Here is a 14,701-nt window from a genome sequence, read left to right as displayed (position 1 = left end):
CTCATTGTAATCCAACCCTTCTACTTGATGATTCCCAAAGATCACCAGTCTAGCTTTGAGCCGCACCAACTGTCCATTCTCATCATACTTCTCTGTGTAAATCCATTTACTACCAAGAGCTTTCTTTCCCGGCGGTAATTCTTCTAATTCCCATGTTCCTTGTTCTTCCAAAGCTCGTATTTCTTCTGCCATTGCCTTACGCCATCCTGGATACTTCATGGCTTCTTTGAAATTTTTAGGCGCAGACCCAGCAGTAATTGCTGCAAGAAACTTTTTATGAACTGTAGAGAATTTATCACAACTAACATAATATGTCAAAGGATACGGCGTACCTGAGGATGACGATTGTGGAGAGTGAGCATGAGATGGACTATTTTGTCGTACAGTGTGCGTTACAAAACCTTTGAGCCTACTAGACGGAATCGTCTGTCTCCTTCCTTTACCCATACTAGCGTCCGTCACTTCCTTCGAGACCACAGGGTTCTCAGTAATATATTCTGGGTTCTCAGTATTATCTTCAGGGTTCTCAGTAATGTCTTCCGGGTTCTCAGTAATGTTTTCTGGGTTCGCAGTAATACCTTCCTGGTTCCCAGTAATATATTCTGGGTTCGCAGTATTGTCTTCTGGGTTCTCAGTAATGTATATTGGGTTCTCAGTAATATCTTCTGGGTTCTCTTGCTGCACTATTTCTTCATCATCACTCCAACACACGTCATTATTAGCCTGAACTGTCTCAGTTGGCTGATCAGGTACCCTAGATATGTAAGGAAACTGATGTTCATGAAACTCTACATCCCTTGAAACTAAAAATTGTCTCTTGTCTAAGTCATATAATTGCCATGCCTTCTTCCCAAAAGGATAACCCAGAAAGACGCACCTTCTTCCTCGACTTGCAAACTTATCCCCTTTACTACTTTGATCATGTGCATAACACAAGCAACCAAATACTTTCAACTGACTATATGGTGCCGGTTTCCCAAATAGAACTTCATATGGAGTTTTGTTATTTAGAACCGGTGTAGGCGTACGATTAATCAAATACGCTGCTGTCAAAGCACATTCTCCCCAAAATCTGATCGGTAAATTTGCTTGAAACCTCAAAGCTCTTGCCACATTCATTATGTGCTGATGTTTTCTCTCAACTCTTCCATTTTGTTGAGGTGTTCCTACACAGGATGTCTCAAAAACTATTCCATTAGTCTTAAAGTAGCCACGCAATGCATTAAATTCGGTTCCATTATCACTTCTAACAATTTTGATTTCTTTACCAAATTGACGTTTCACAAGCGCAATAAAGTTAAGAAATATTTTGCAACCTCAGTTTTGCTTTGAATTAAATAAATCCACACACCTCTTGAAAAATCATCTACTATTGTCAAAAAATTTGCTCCAGAAGACGAGCACGTCTTATAAGGACCCCATAAATCTATATGAACCAAATCAAAACTACAACTGGATTTGCTCAAACGACTAGCAAAACTACTTCTACGATGTTTTGCACGTGGACAAATATCACACGCATCATTATTTTTCTTCAATAATCTATCCAGACCTGGTAACCGTTGTAACACTTTCTCTGATGGATGTCCCAATCGCTGATGCCACAACTCATACGTATCTTCACTCACCGTAAGCACTTTAACTGGAGGCACACCACAGAACATATATAGTCCACCTCGTCGCTCACCCACTCCAATCACCTTCCTCGTCAACCGGTCCTGTATAAGACATAAAGTGTTAGTACATTGAACATTACATACTACCTCATCAATGAGTTGTGTAACCGAAATCAAGTTACAAGTTATCTGTGGCACATACAGCACATTGTCCAATCTCAAACCACCAGGAAGAATAACTGTTCCTATTTTCTCAGAGTGAGCATATTTTCCGTCCGGCAGTCCCACTGCACATGCTCTAATATCTTTCACATTTATCATATCATCTCTTTTACACGTGACATGATTTGTAGCTCCTGTGTCTATAATCCAGGATGTTTGATTTGTCTTACCTTGGAGTTGGGAACTGATTTTTCTTGAATATAAATATTCAAGAACCTGCTGAACTTGACTTGCAGTCACGCCTGTCAGTCCTGATGCATCTCCTGAAGATCCAGTGGCAGGATGAGATGATGCTGTTGCTCCCGAGATGTTCAAATTATGCGCACGTATATTGTCTTGTCCTCTACCTCCTCTGCTGTTCACAAAACCGGCACCAGCACGTCCTCTACCACCAGCTCTACCACCAGTTCGGCCTCCTCGACCATATCCTCTTCCACCTCTTTGTCTGTCACCCCACCATTCCGGGTATCCAATCAGCTGAAAACACCCTTACTGTGAGTGCCCTTCTCGGCTACAATGCTTGCAAAATTTGTTAGGATCATACATATTATTGTATGGACGCTGATCTGACTGAACTTTGAACGCCATAATATTTTCCTGTGTCTGAGACGACTCAACTCCTTCCCCCAATTTTAGACGTTCCGAATTAACCACAGCTTGATAAGACACATCTATAGATGGCAGTGGTTCTCTTGCCAGTAATTGTTCACGCAGGGAGCTATACATGGTATCCAAACCAATCAAAAAATAATGTAAGAAATCTTCTTCTCTCAACGTACTAACCTGTGTTGCAATGTTACACGTGCACTGGCCACAGCTACACTTTGGTATCTTCATGTACGTCACCATCTCATCCCATATCTTGTTCAATCTCCCATAGTACACTGCAACCTCCTCAGTTTTCTTCTGTTTGCATTCACTTAAGGCAGCTTTCAACTGGCAGATCCGAGTTCCACTTACAACAAAAAATCTCCTCTTCAAGTGCGTCCATAACATGCTCGCATCATCATAATCCCCCAACGTTGATCTAATATTTGTCTCCAATGTATTGCTGATCCAAGAGACCAGCATCGAATGCACTGCAATCCACTCCTCTAACTCCTCAGGTTCTGTTGGTTCTTTGACGGTTCCATCAACAAAACCAAATTTTCGTTTGGCTATCAATGATCTTCTCACTGCTCTAGCCCATTCATCATAGTTTTCTCCCTTTAATACAATAGGTGTGATGATAATCCCTGGTCCATCACTTGATCCCAGATGATATTCTGGTTTCTTCTTTTGCATGTTGTTTTCTACCTCTTTTCCTCTTTTAGATGATTCTGTATCATCCGCCATGTTTACTGTTCTAGGGTTTATTCGTGTTAATCAACTCTGGCTCTTGATGCCATGTTAGATTTTGTAAAACACATATATCAAAATAGTTTCGTCTTTCATCCCTTCATTCAATCTGCCTCTTATACAAGATATACAACCCTAGAGTTCGACCTTACAATGGACTGTCCATAACAGTTGAATCATTGGACTGTCCATCACAGTGGAATCATTGGACTGTCCATAACAGTGGTGATAACTGTGAACTGAGACTGTGAAGATGGGTCTCAATCCAAGAGTCTCGAGCCCATAAATATAACTCTCCTAATAGATACGCTGTAGGAAGTTGTTGCGAAAGAGTCGACTGTCCAACTTATGGTATAAATTGGTGAAACCGCAAATGGTAGAAATGTTTGAGGGTAAATCTTGGAAGTATGTAGCAGCTTTAAATAAACATAATTGAGGTTAGCCGTATCATGAAGTTTGAGTTTGTATCATATAAACCTCATTTAACATGTAACTTTAGGTTTGCCATACAATGAAGTTGAGGTTCACGTAACAAATTCAATTCATAGCAAAAGTTTCGTTTTAAAAAGATGTAGGCATAAACACGACCGCAAAGGCCTTACACTAACATGAAACTTTTGTGATCAGCATGAATTACCGGTTTCAGAATGCTGATTTTTATTTCATGCCTCAGAGCCCCGAAACTATATATACTTGGCTCAAAATGCTTTACTCTATACAAAATTATCCGGACATGTTTTAATTTTTTTTGTAAGAAAAATCAATCAAGAGAGAATAGAATAATAGAAAATGGGATGCTAGAGGAAACTGTTATTACCAATTTTGAAATTGCAAAGCCCAGTAATACCTTAAACCAGATGGGGAATCCTAATAGATGTGGGCTTTCTAATGGGGGATCCAGTATTTGTAGTTTTGTACAAGGAAAGTCAAATCTTGCAAGATGATGGAATAAAAGATGAAGATTACAACGGTAATGCTCTTGGTAAATCAATTTATTTTTCTTTTTTGTAAATAAGATGGTAAATCAAATTAATACCATAGTTTGATCCCTTTTATCAGAGCGGATCCTAAATCTAAAAAAAAATATTGGGCCTTTTATAAGGTCCAAATTTTTTTCCTATGATTTTGTGGCGAGAAATTGGGTTAATTGCGCAAATATTTTTAAAACATGGTTCTAATGGACGAGTAAAAATTAGTATGGATGAAATGGACACAAAAAAAATAGCAAGACTGAATCTGGATTCATCCTGGCTTAAACTTAAAAATTATCGAGGGTGAAACTGGATGCATCCTGATGTAAATTAAAAATAAGAAAAATTATATAAAAATGGGTAGGATGAAACTGTTTACATCCTGACTATTTTTACACTCTCGTCCATTTAAACAGTATCAAATTTTACATGTCTTTTTCACCCAAAAATTATCGTTATTGGAATAATTGACCAATTTTGTGTTTTGTAACAACAATAATGCATATATTTATTTGTAAATGTTTTTTTTAATACTCATTTGTAAAGTAAGAATTCGTGGTGCACTAAAAAGACCTAACTAATAACGGAGGTGGTAATACATACTTCAGATAATAAAATAAACCTTAAAATATGAAGTTTTGTTTGATGTCGACCAACAAGAACAAAAATATGTGGAGGAAAATTTAAAAGATATAGATATCGATCATACTAATTTTGCAGGGCTGAATTGGGGGTCCTGGAAAAATAACTGGGGACCCCTAGCTACAGGACAAAAAAAGTCATGAAATAGTAATTGAGAGTTATCCCTTATCTCATTCTTTTTAAATGGCTAAACTACCTCCAAATCATTAGTGTTAATTCAGTTAATTAGTTGTTAATCTTACTTAATTTGATTTAACCTTCTTTTTTTTCAAAAATTTTATTTGCAATTTCTTTTTTTTAATTTTTTTTTGTCGAAATTTGTATAAAAAATCATCATGGAGGTGAAGTGTTTCATTGACGACTCTCAAGAGTCGTTACTATTTCAAAAACGACCCTCAAGAATCGTCATTGTTTTATTGACGACCCTCAAGAGTCGTCATTATTTCAATGACGACTCTAAACAGTTGTTAACGCATATAAAAGAGTCGTTATTATCTTCGTAGAGTAATTAATGGCGGAAATACATTAAAGGGTCGTATTAAATAAGACTATGACGACCCTTTGATGTATTTTTCCGGAGAAGATAACGACCCTTTTATATGCATTAACGACTGTTTAGAATCGTCATTCAAACAATGACGACTATTAAGAGTCGTTTTTCAATCATTAACGACTGTTGAGGGTTGTCAATGAAAGAATGGCGACCCATGAGGGTCGTTTTTAAAATAGTAATGACTCTCGAGAGTCGTCAATAAAACACTTCACTACCACGACGATTTTTCATACAAATCTCGGCAAAAAAAATTTAAAAAAAAATTAAAAAAGAATAACAAATAAAAAAAATTAAAACTCTTGAGGCTCGCTGGTAGGTTAGCACGGCAACCTGTTCAATTCATGTAGTAGTGCGTTGTTGGAGCTTAGCTTGTTAGGCTTCCAACTAGTTAATGTAATACTCTTTATCTAATTATCATTAAGTAGATAAAAACTAAAATAAATAAATATTAATAGGTTGACACGTCACAATCCCAAAGGTTGGGATAATCTAGTATTTTCATGATATTTAGACACCCCTTATCTCTTCACATGAATGAGGATAGGAATTTAGGACCCCTAATTATTTTTCCAGGACCCCCAATTGACCCGTGTAATTTTGACTTTAAGGGGTTGGTCGTGAATCGTGCAAGAAAACTTAATTTCTATAATATCTGAGGTCAAGCAGCCCATCATAAACAGTTCAGTGGATTTAGTGCATTTGTAGCCTTGGGGTTGTGTGTTCGAACTTAGACAAAGAAGTAGTTTTTCTTTAATAATTTTGGGCCCTCAACAGAGATCGGCCCTGTACAGTTGCACCGCTCAGGCCGGCTGTGCCTTTTATTTAAAAAACAATTGTGGCCTTTCTCTCTTGTTTATTAGAATTATATGTTCTTTTCTCCTCTCCGTGTAGTTTTTCTCTTGTGAAAATTATAGGGAGACCCACTCTTCGGATCTTTCTCACTGTAAAATCCACGCCCAGAAATCTGAAGGCGCGTACCCATTTTTTAGGAAAAAATTATTCTCAAACCCATATTTTATAAAATTATGTTTCGTTCTTTTTTCTTCTTATTCTTCATCTTCAATTCCTTTTCTTCAACAGCGCCACCAACCCATCATCCATCTTCTAATTTTGGATCAATTCGATTCAACACTCAGCAACCCATTCATCTTGTTAACCTCCACATATTCACAGATTCAACCATTTGATCTTTAGAGCGGATTTATCTTCTTCTTTTGAGTTCAACAGGAAACCCATAATCATTTTCATATTCAAACCATCGACCCCTTATCAACAATGTCATCTCTATCCCTCAAGAACACTGAAACCCTAACTTCAATTCCTTAATCCCATCTGTTGAGCAGCGACACAAAAATTTCCTTTTTAATTATGCTCAAACCCACACAAATTCGCACCAATCTTCACCCAATTTCAGATCTGAAATCACACCCACTGATTGCTCCATCATTTACCTAAGTCATGGTAACAAACAAAACATCACTGATGTTTAAACAATCAATGTATATTAGGCTGCACACAAAAAAAAAATAGACGATTAGGGTTGTAGAAAAAAATAGTTGAATCTCGTATGTGAAGAAAGTGTTCTCGTATGCCATTGCTTATCAATTCGTTTCCTTATCTTCTTCTTTAGCTGTTGCGTTGCTGTGAATAGGAGTTATAATTCAGAAGAGAATCCAGGGTTTGGAGATGGACAAAGTATAATATCTGCGTTATGGTTGTCACGCACTTTTAAGGATGAAGGCTTACAAACTATTAAAAAAGTAGAGATGAGTGGTTTGATGAAGGAAATAATATCTACTTTATGCAGATACTTTTTTCTTAGTATTGAAACCAACAAAAAACAAGGTTGCATAACTTGTTATGCACCTACAATAATATCTACATAACAAGTTATGCAGTCATTATGCATCGAGAGAATTGTTGCATAATCTTTTATGCATCGAGAAAATGGATGCATAACCTGATATGCATCATTTAAATATGGCTGCATAACGCATTATGCACCAATTTTTTCTGTACGAACTAAAATTAACCAAAATAATGGCTACATAACTTGTTATAGATGCATAATTTTGTTATGCAGATACATAACTTGTTATGCAGTCGAAAAAATGGTTGTATAATTCGTTATGCATCTGCATAATGTGTTATGCATCTTTTTTGGAGGCTGCATAATGAATATGAAGTCAGTTTTCGAAAATTTTCTCTAAAACGATGATCACCTTCGATTTTTTCGTGAAAAACAAAAATTTGATATTGTTGTTTGTACTCGTTGCGTAGCTCTCTTTAAAAGATTTCCAACCATATAAAATTTGTAAAATTCCGATGTGCGGATTTTTAGATATGTTATATCCAAGTTGTGTTGCCAATTATATCCCTGAAAAATTAGGATGCATAACGAGTTATCCCTGAAAAACAGTATGCCTAACACGTCACGCGATTGCATAAACCGTCGTGCAGACAAGTTTTAATAATTTCGGATAATAATGGGTGTTATGTAAATATTTATGGATGTCACGGTATCCAAAATTAGTTGTGGACCTGATAATGAGAATATTCTTTTTTTGGGTCTCCCCCTAGGTTTCCCTTTCTTTATTCTTTATGGGTGTTGTATGGTGATAATGTTTAATTGGGATCACATTAGCTTGGGCCTTGGGGTATTGAAAAAAAATGTTTCTGTTTTCGAAATAAAGCATAGCTTCAATCCTTCTCTCTCTCCTTCTCTCCCTCCTCCCCCTAGTTTTTTCGATCCCCTTACTCTTGGTGGAGAGGGGGTATTTATAGTGTTAGAGTGTGGGACCCATTTATGAGGGCCGTTGGAACCTTATCTTCTTGTGTTTTGTGTCCATCACGCGGAGGTCTTCGTCATTACTTGATCCCGCAGAGTCATCCTTGTTCGTTCCACGGGTTGATCGACACGTATACTGCTTAGAGTGTTTAATGCGGGTAGTTGAGACGCATGCTCGTGTTAGACAAGTGTCTTCTTCCCCTGTCGCATCCATGGAAGTTAATCTTCTCTTCACCGTTGATCTTAGCTTCTTTTGGGGATGAGATAAAGTAACTCTTCGGGAGTTATTTGGTGCTCCGCAGTACATCGTATTTTTGATGCATCTTTTAACTTCTGTACTTAGATTTTGTTCGGGCAAAGACCCGACGTCGACGGGATGGGTTTCTTGGATATGGGCGTGTGTCATCATGTTTTGATGACTTTGTCCACATGCTCTCCACGTGTCTTCCTGTATACACGTGTTTGATGATGAAATATGTACACACAACCTATTTTCTCTTTATTATAACTGTGAATAAATCCATTCACACAGTAATCTTCACGCTGTCTCGCATCTTGGATGCGGATCTTTTAATAAAATCCATTCTCTATTAATCTAAACCTATGATACGAAAGTAACTTACCTCATTCTACTGGATCACCATTTTTCATTCTTAAAACATGCATCTTAATTTAATTAAAAGATTCCCCCGCCTTGATTCTACAGTGAATATTCCAGGAAATCCAAGAAGGAAATGAAGGTCACAAGTGGTTTTTGAGATTACTAGTGCCACGTTGTTTGGGTTATATAAGATCACGGTTTATAATTATTTGTGCCACTCCATTCATTTCCAATTGGACTTGAGTTGGATGCCCGTATTCTAACATGATATCAGAACAGGCTATTTGTGTCGGATCATTTGACCTCACTTTTACTCCGCGTCAATCGATTTACGGTCCACGTGTTAGACCCAACGAGACTACACGTGAGGGGATGTGTTGAGATAATTAGTAATCCCACATCGCCTGGTTTATCTAAGATCCTGCGGCTCTCTTGGACACTCGACTCAGCAGGCTATTTGTGTCGGATCATTTGACCGCACTTTTACTCCACGTCACTTGATTTACGGTCCACGTGTAAGACTCAACGAGACTACACATGAGGGGACGTGTTAAGATTATTATTAATCCCACATCGCCTGGTTATCTAAGATCATGCGGTTTATAACTCTCTGGGATACTCCACTCAGCAGGCTATTTTTGTCGGATCATTTGACCGCATTTTTAATCCGCGTCACTCAATTTACGTTCTACGTGTTAGACCTAATGAGACTACACGTGAGGGGACGTGTTGAGATTATTATTAATCCCACATCAACTGGTTTATCTATGATCCTGCGGTTTATAACTCTCTGGGCCACTCTACTCATTGCCAATTAATTTTGAGTTGGATGCCCGTATTCCAACAACAAGGATTATGAGTTGGATGCCTTTATTCTAACAACAAGGAGCTTGAATGGTTGTATACCGGTGACTGAGCTATGTATGTGCTTACTTAGGACTTAGGCCCATAATGTGTGAAACCCAACGTAACGAAGTTGACGTTCATTTTTTTTTTTCCGAAACATAATAAATAGACGTTAATGTATTATGTATGTTGGAGGTGAAGTGATTCATTTGTCATGTGGATTTTGATGATCAGTAACATTATAGTAATTTAGATTCGAGACAATAGTACAGATTTGAATTATAACCTTATCTCTTAAATAAAATATACAATAAAATAGTTTAGTACTAAAAGTAACAAATTTTGTGTGGAGAACAATCAAAAAGACATATTTCATGATTGTTAAAGGGAATAAACGGGGATTACTGATACAGATTACAGAGTTCTAGCGACCATTAATATCATGATTGTTTAGTTTTATATAATTGGTCATCCAACTAACTTTGGTACCATCTTAAATAATTGTGCTTTTTACGTATAATTAAGCGAGTAGAATATGTAACTCTAATAGAATATATTTCTTTTTCTTTTTTTCTACAACTTCCATTTCAATAATAGATAATAATTGCTGCAATCTCGAAACAAAATAATCACAATTGTTGGTTAAATAAGGGGGTATTTCCTCTTTTCACAAATCGAGAAGTTGGAGAAAATTGTGGTAGGAAATTTCAAATACACAAGATCGGTATATTTATTAAAAAGAGTATTGATGAAAAAACAATTTTGTTCTGTTAATTTGTCTAATAATAAGTTGTGCAATTGCTTGGGACTCCGAAAATAGGAGAATGACGGAAAATTGTAGTGAGAGATGCTTTTTTTTTTTTTTTTTTTGAAAAAGAGATCTCTCTCATATCATTGATATCAAATTTCCGTTTTCTCCTTGAAAGGAGTTACGGAGTCCGGTTACATATTCATTCCAGCTTTGGATGTTCAAATAAATTAACAAAGCGTCTAAAATATAGTCTTTCCATGTGTGCTGTATGACATACTTGTTGCAAAAAATTGATAAGTTTGCGTCATATATTACATTAAATCTCCTAACTAAAGTGAATCAAGTGCTAAAAAATTTACCTCAAATTTAGTCTTGTTTCCAAAATCTGCGCTTATCATGTATCTATGTTCCCCTGGTGTTGCATACATTCCTATCAGCAGCAGTAGAGTGGGTTCAAAATTGCTTCTAAACGAGATAGTGTGACCACTCAATTATGTTTCCCATCGAAAAGCATCTTCAGCCCATTTGATCTCCAGTTGTCCCAGTATGTGCCGTCAGCGTTAAGTCCTCTTGCTTCTCGGATTGTACTTGTATAGTCACAAAGAGTTAGCCCAATTTTTGCCTTTGTTGCCGAGTCCTCATTGATGGAACTATGTTCATTTTCAGCGGCATCGAAACAGTTTGTTCTCTTGTTTGCTGAGTTGTTATTTTCATATTATCATCATCCTTACGAGTATAGTAGAGGGACTGCATTATACTGTAGCCTGGGCTGTTTACAGTCATATAATTGTTTATAAACTTGGCTATGTTGTTTGCCGTTGTTACACTGTTTGACTCTTCTTTTAAAGGTAATATCACACCTTGCTTTCCAAATAAACCAAATAATTACGCTACAAAAAACTTGCCATTTGACTCCGTAACTATCTCTATCTTGCTGTTCAAAACAGTCGTTAAGCCACTCATGAAAGGTTGTTGTACCATTTGTAACATATTGTTTGTCTAAACTAAAGTGCATCCACACCTGAGTTGAAAAGTTGCATTCAAAGAAAAGGTGTGTTAGAGACTCATGGCCTTCACTACAAAGCTTGCAGGTTGTATTTATATGAGGAAGGGCAGCTTCCATCCTCATATTAGTCGGGAATATAGTTTGCACTGCTCTCCACATAAAATATTTGACAAATGGGGTGATATCCATCCCCCAAATTTTGTTCCAGTTTCTGTTCGTTATGCCAGTAGAATTGATTTTCATGTACAAGGACTTTTCAGAGAAGTACCCTTTTTTATTTAAGGACCAGTGGGGCTTATCTTCCTCATCTGGCCGCTTAATGTTTATGTTTTTTATGGCTTCTATTGTCTGATCATCAAAACAGTTTTTAAGTTTGTCCAAATCCCAAGTGTTCTGGATAGTAATTAAATGGAAGACTTTCGATCAGCCAACAGTTTGGTTGCTAGGTTTCTGTAGCGGGTGTGAAGTATCTGGGATCCAAATATCGTCCCAAATATGTAGTTTTTCTCGTTACCAATTTCCCCAAAACAATATTTTTTGATTTGGTTTATATCTGTTAACAGGCCTTTCCAAATCCAGACGTCTTTTCTCTTTACAACAGTATAAATGTGTAGAACATCACAGTCGTGATAGTATTTAACCTTTCGAATGGAGGCACAAAGAGAGTCAAGTTGCTCTTTAGTCTCCACCCTTTTTCATGTCTTTTATCCCTAGACCCCCTTCTTTGGCTATCTTTGCTAAATTACACTTTTTCATGTCTTTTATCCCTAGACCCCCTTCTTTAAGATCTTTACACATTGCTTTCCAGTTTCTAAGGCATACCCACTTTTTACCTTCTTTGTTTAACCCTTTTTCATTTTTTTCCCACCAATAATTTCTTTGAATTTTAGTTATCCTAAGTTATCCTATCGCAGATTTTTACATGTATATTGAAGCAATTCATTTGGTAAATATATAAAGAGGTTATTACATTTTTTTATCATGACTGTCTTTCCCGCATTATTATGTTGGGGTCCTTTCCAAGTAAGCATTCTGTTAATCATTTTTTCTACTAAAGGTTCAAAACACGCTATTTTTGACCTGTTCGTAAACAGTGGAGAGCCTAGGTTATAGAGACTCTTAAAATTTGTTTTACTCTATGTCTAATATGAGATTCAGTTTTAGTGCTGAAAAAGACTCTTGATTTTGTAAGATTAATCAGTTGTCCAGTGGCAGCACCAAAATCAGCAAGCAAGTACATTTTGTAGTGAGAGATATAAGATCAAACTTGTTGTTATTGGATTTACATACCAAATTGTAGTTGTAAATTTGGAGCCCTCTTATGAAAATATGCATATAAGTCATTCGGGGCCAGTTGGCTTATATTAACTTGGTTCTGCTTTGGTTCAGTACTAGCAAGAAATGTGGTAAGTTAAAATAATAAACCACCCGGAAAAACAATCATAAAGGCCTTATGTATTTTTAATGTAATTTGAGTGAATACTGAGTAGCGTCGTCGGATTCATGCTTGTGCGGATGCCATACGCTCCAAGAAGAATTGTATACGTATGCAATAGATGTATTTTGGTTTTGCCTTGTGTTATTATATTTTGGTTTTGCCTTGTATTGTTGATTTAAGAAGAAAGGGAAGAGAAGATGAATTATAGAATGGAGCAAAAGCTAAACTCTGGTACAATAACTGGTCTGGTAACTAACCTCTAAAGATGCTTTTCTTAACATTTTTAAGCTTTCAAGTCTAATTCAACAAAAGAGAGGGTTGTCAATAATAGTTCAGACTTGCACATAACTATATTTCCTAATCCGCTGGAACAACAGGAGCTATCAGATAGTTGAATTCGGTTGGAACGACTCCTGACTTTGAGGGGCAAGAGGATGCAGTGAATGCTGTTTAGTGGAGAGTAATTCCTTGTAAGTGCAAGTCCATCTCGGTGAAAGATGTTCCACTGAAAGTCCAATTTTTCATATGGAGTGCAGTGCAAAATGCTAATTCTATCCTGGATAATCTGGTAAGAAAAGGTTGTCAAATTCCCAATGGGAAAGATGTGTAACAGGGACCAATAGTCAGTGAATCATGTTTTGATTCATCAAACAAGTTATATAATCAGGCCAATGCGTACATTGGACCGGGATCAGTTTAAGATTGGTAGCTGAAAGCAGATCCACCAAAACATTTAGGAATTCATAAATATTTACTAGACAGTGCCAAAATCTTGGAAGAAAATAAAATTTCAAAAGTTTCCTCAAACAGTATAGATGAAAATTCAAAAGTATGTATAAGAAACCAATCTTGGTACTAGAACAGATATAATACCAGTTAAAAGAAAAATAGAAAGAGAAGAATGAATCCAAAGACACCAGACAAGGACTCTCACACTCTCTGGTTACACCAAAAAGAGGAAAATACTTATCTATTCCAATACATCTTCTCACACAGATGCAGGAGGAACAGCAACCAACAAGTACTAAAAATTTATGTAGACAGTAATCGTGCAAATAGGCCGATTCATCAAACCGGTACTCGTTCTAATTGAACCTCTTTTTCACTAACCAAAGGTACAGTAGGGACAACCGTTGCATGAGTTGTAGCAGTTGATATGTCTTCGTTGTGGTATGATTTGCAGACGAGGTAAACCACGGTGAAACGAACAAGCGAGAAATAAATCCAAATAATAGTCAACAAATTACAACCAATTACCACAAATAATTTACCCACCAGATTCATTTTGTTTCCATAAACCACCGGGTAACAAGAAGGTAAAATTATACCAGTAAATGTGATTTCAAGCGAACCATAGGCAGCACAAGAAGTCCATATCTTACTGAAAATCAATCTCACACTCTTTGCCAAAGCTTTTATACCATAATCCTTCTCTAATTCCATAACTACTATTGCGACACTCCAAACACCCAGCATGTAAAAGAATCCGGTAAAGTAAGGATCTGAATATACTTTCAAATCCTCCACGCCTTTGAAAAACCTTAATAACAAAACGAGTGCCGCAGGGGTGTATATAGCCCCCATAAAGAAACCCCAAAAGACTGTGAAAATAAGTCCCTCCCAGCACTTGCGAAGAACACCAATGACTTTCTTATAAATGATCTCTTTGGAGGTATAGAAACAAGCAACGGTATACATGATTATAGAAGTTAACAAGATAGTGAAAAACAGCATGTGAAATAGATGGATTGGGTTATATCATGATCAATCTCTCCAGAAGTTTCTTTTTCTGGGTAAGTCTTGGTGTGGATGATTGTGGACATTAGTATATAATACATAGCGAAAGGTACGGTTAAGGTGATTTGCGAAAAGAATATTTTGTTGAATGCTGCAAGTTTGTAAGCTTCCTTATAGATAGCAAAGAACCCC

The 14,701-nt window shown here is 36.8% G+C and overlaps 1 protein-coding gene across 1 annotated transcript; it reads right to left on the bottom strand.

The window, feature by feature from the left end:
• Positions 1-13,840: 13,840 nt before the first annotated feature.
• On the bottom strand, positions 13,841-14,470 carry LOC113339444. The gene has a single exon (XM_026584715.1). The coding sequence runs from the start codon at positions 14,468-14,470 to the stop codon at positions 13,841-13,843; it is 630 nt and encodes a 209-aa protein (XP_026440500.1).
• Positions 14,471-14,701: the final 231 nt, after the last annotated feature.

This window comes from Papaver somniferum, unplaced genomic scaffold (genome assembly GCF_003573695.1).
Source record: "Papaver somniferum cultivar HN1 unplaced genomic scaffold, ASM357369v1 unplaced-scaffold_21, whole genome shotgun sequence".
Taxonomy (NCBI): domain Eukaryota; kingdom Viridiplantae; phylum Streptophyta; class Magnoliopsida; order Ranunculales; family Papaveraceae; genus Papaver; species Papaver somniferum.
The sequence above is the reverse complement of the archived record's forward strand: the minus strand, read 5'-3'. Positions and strand labels throughout refer to the sequence as shown.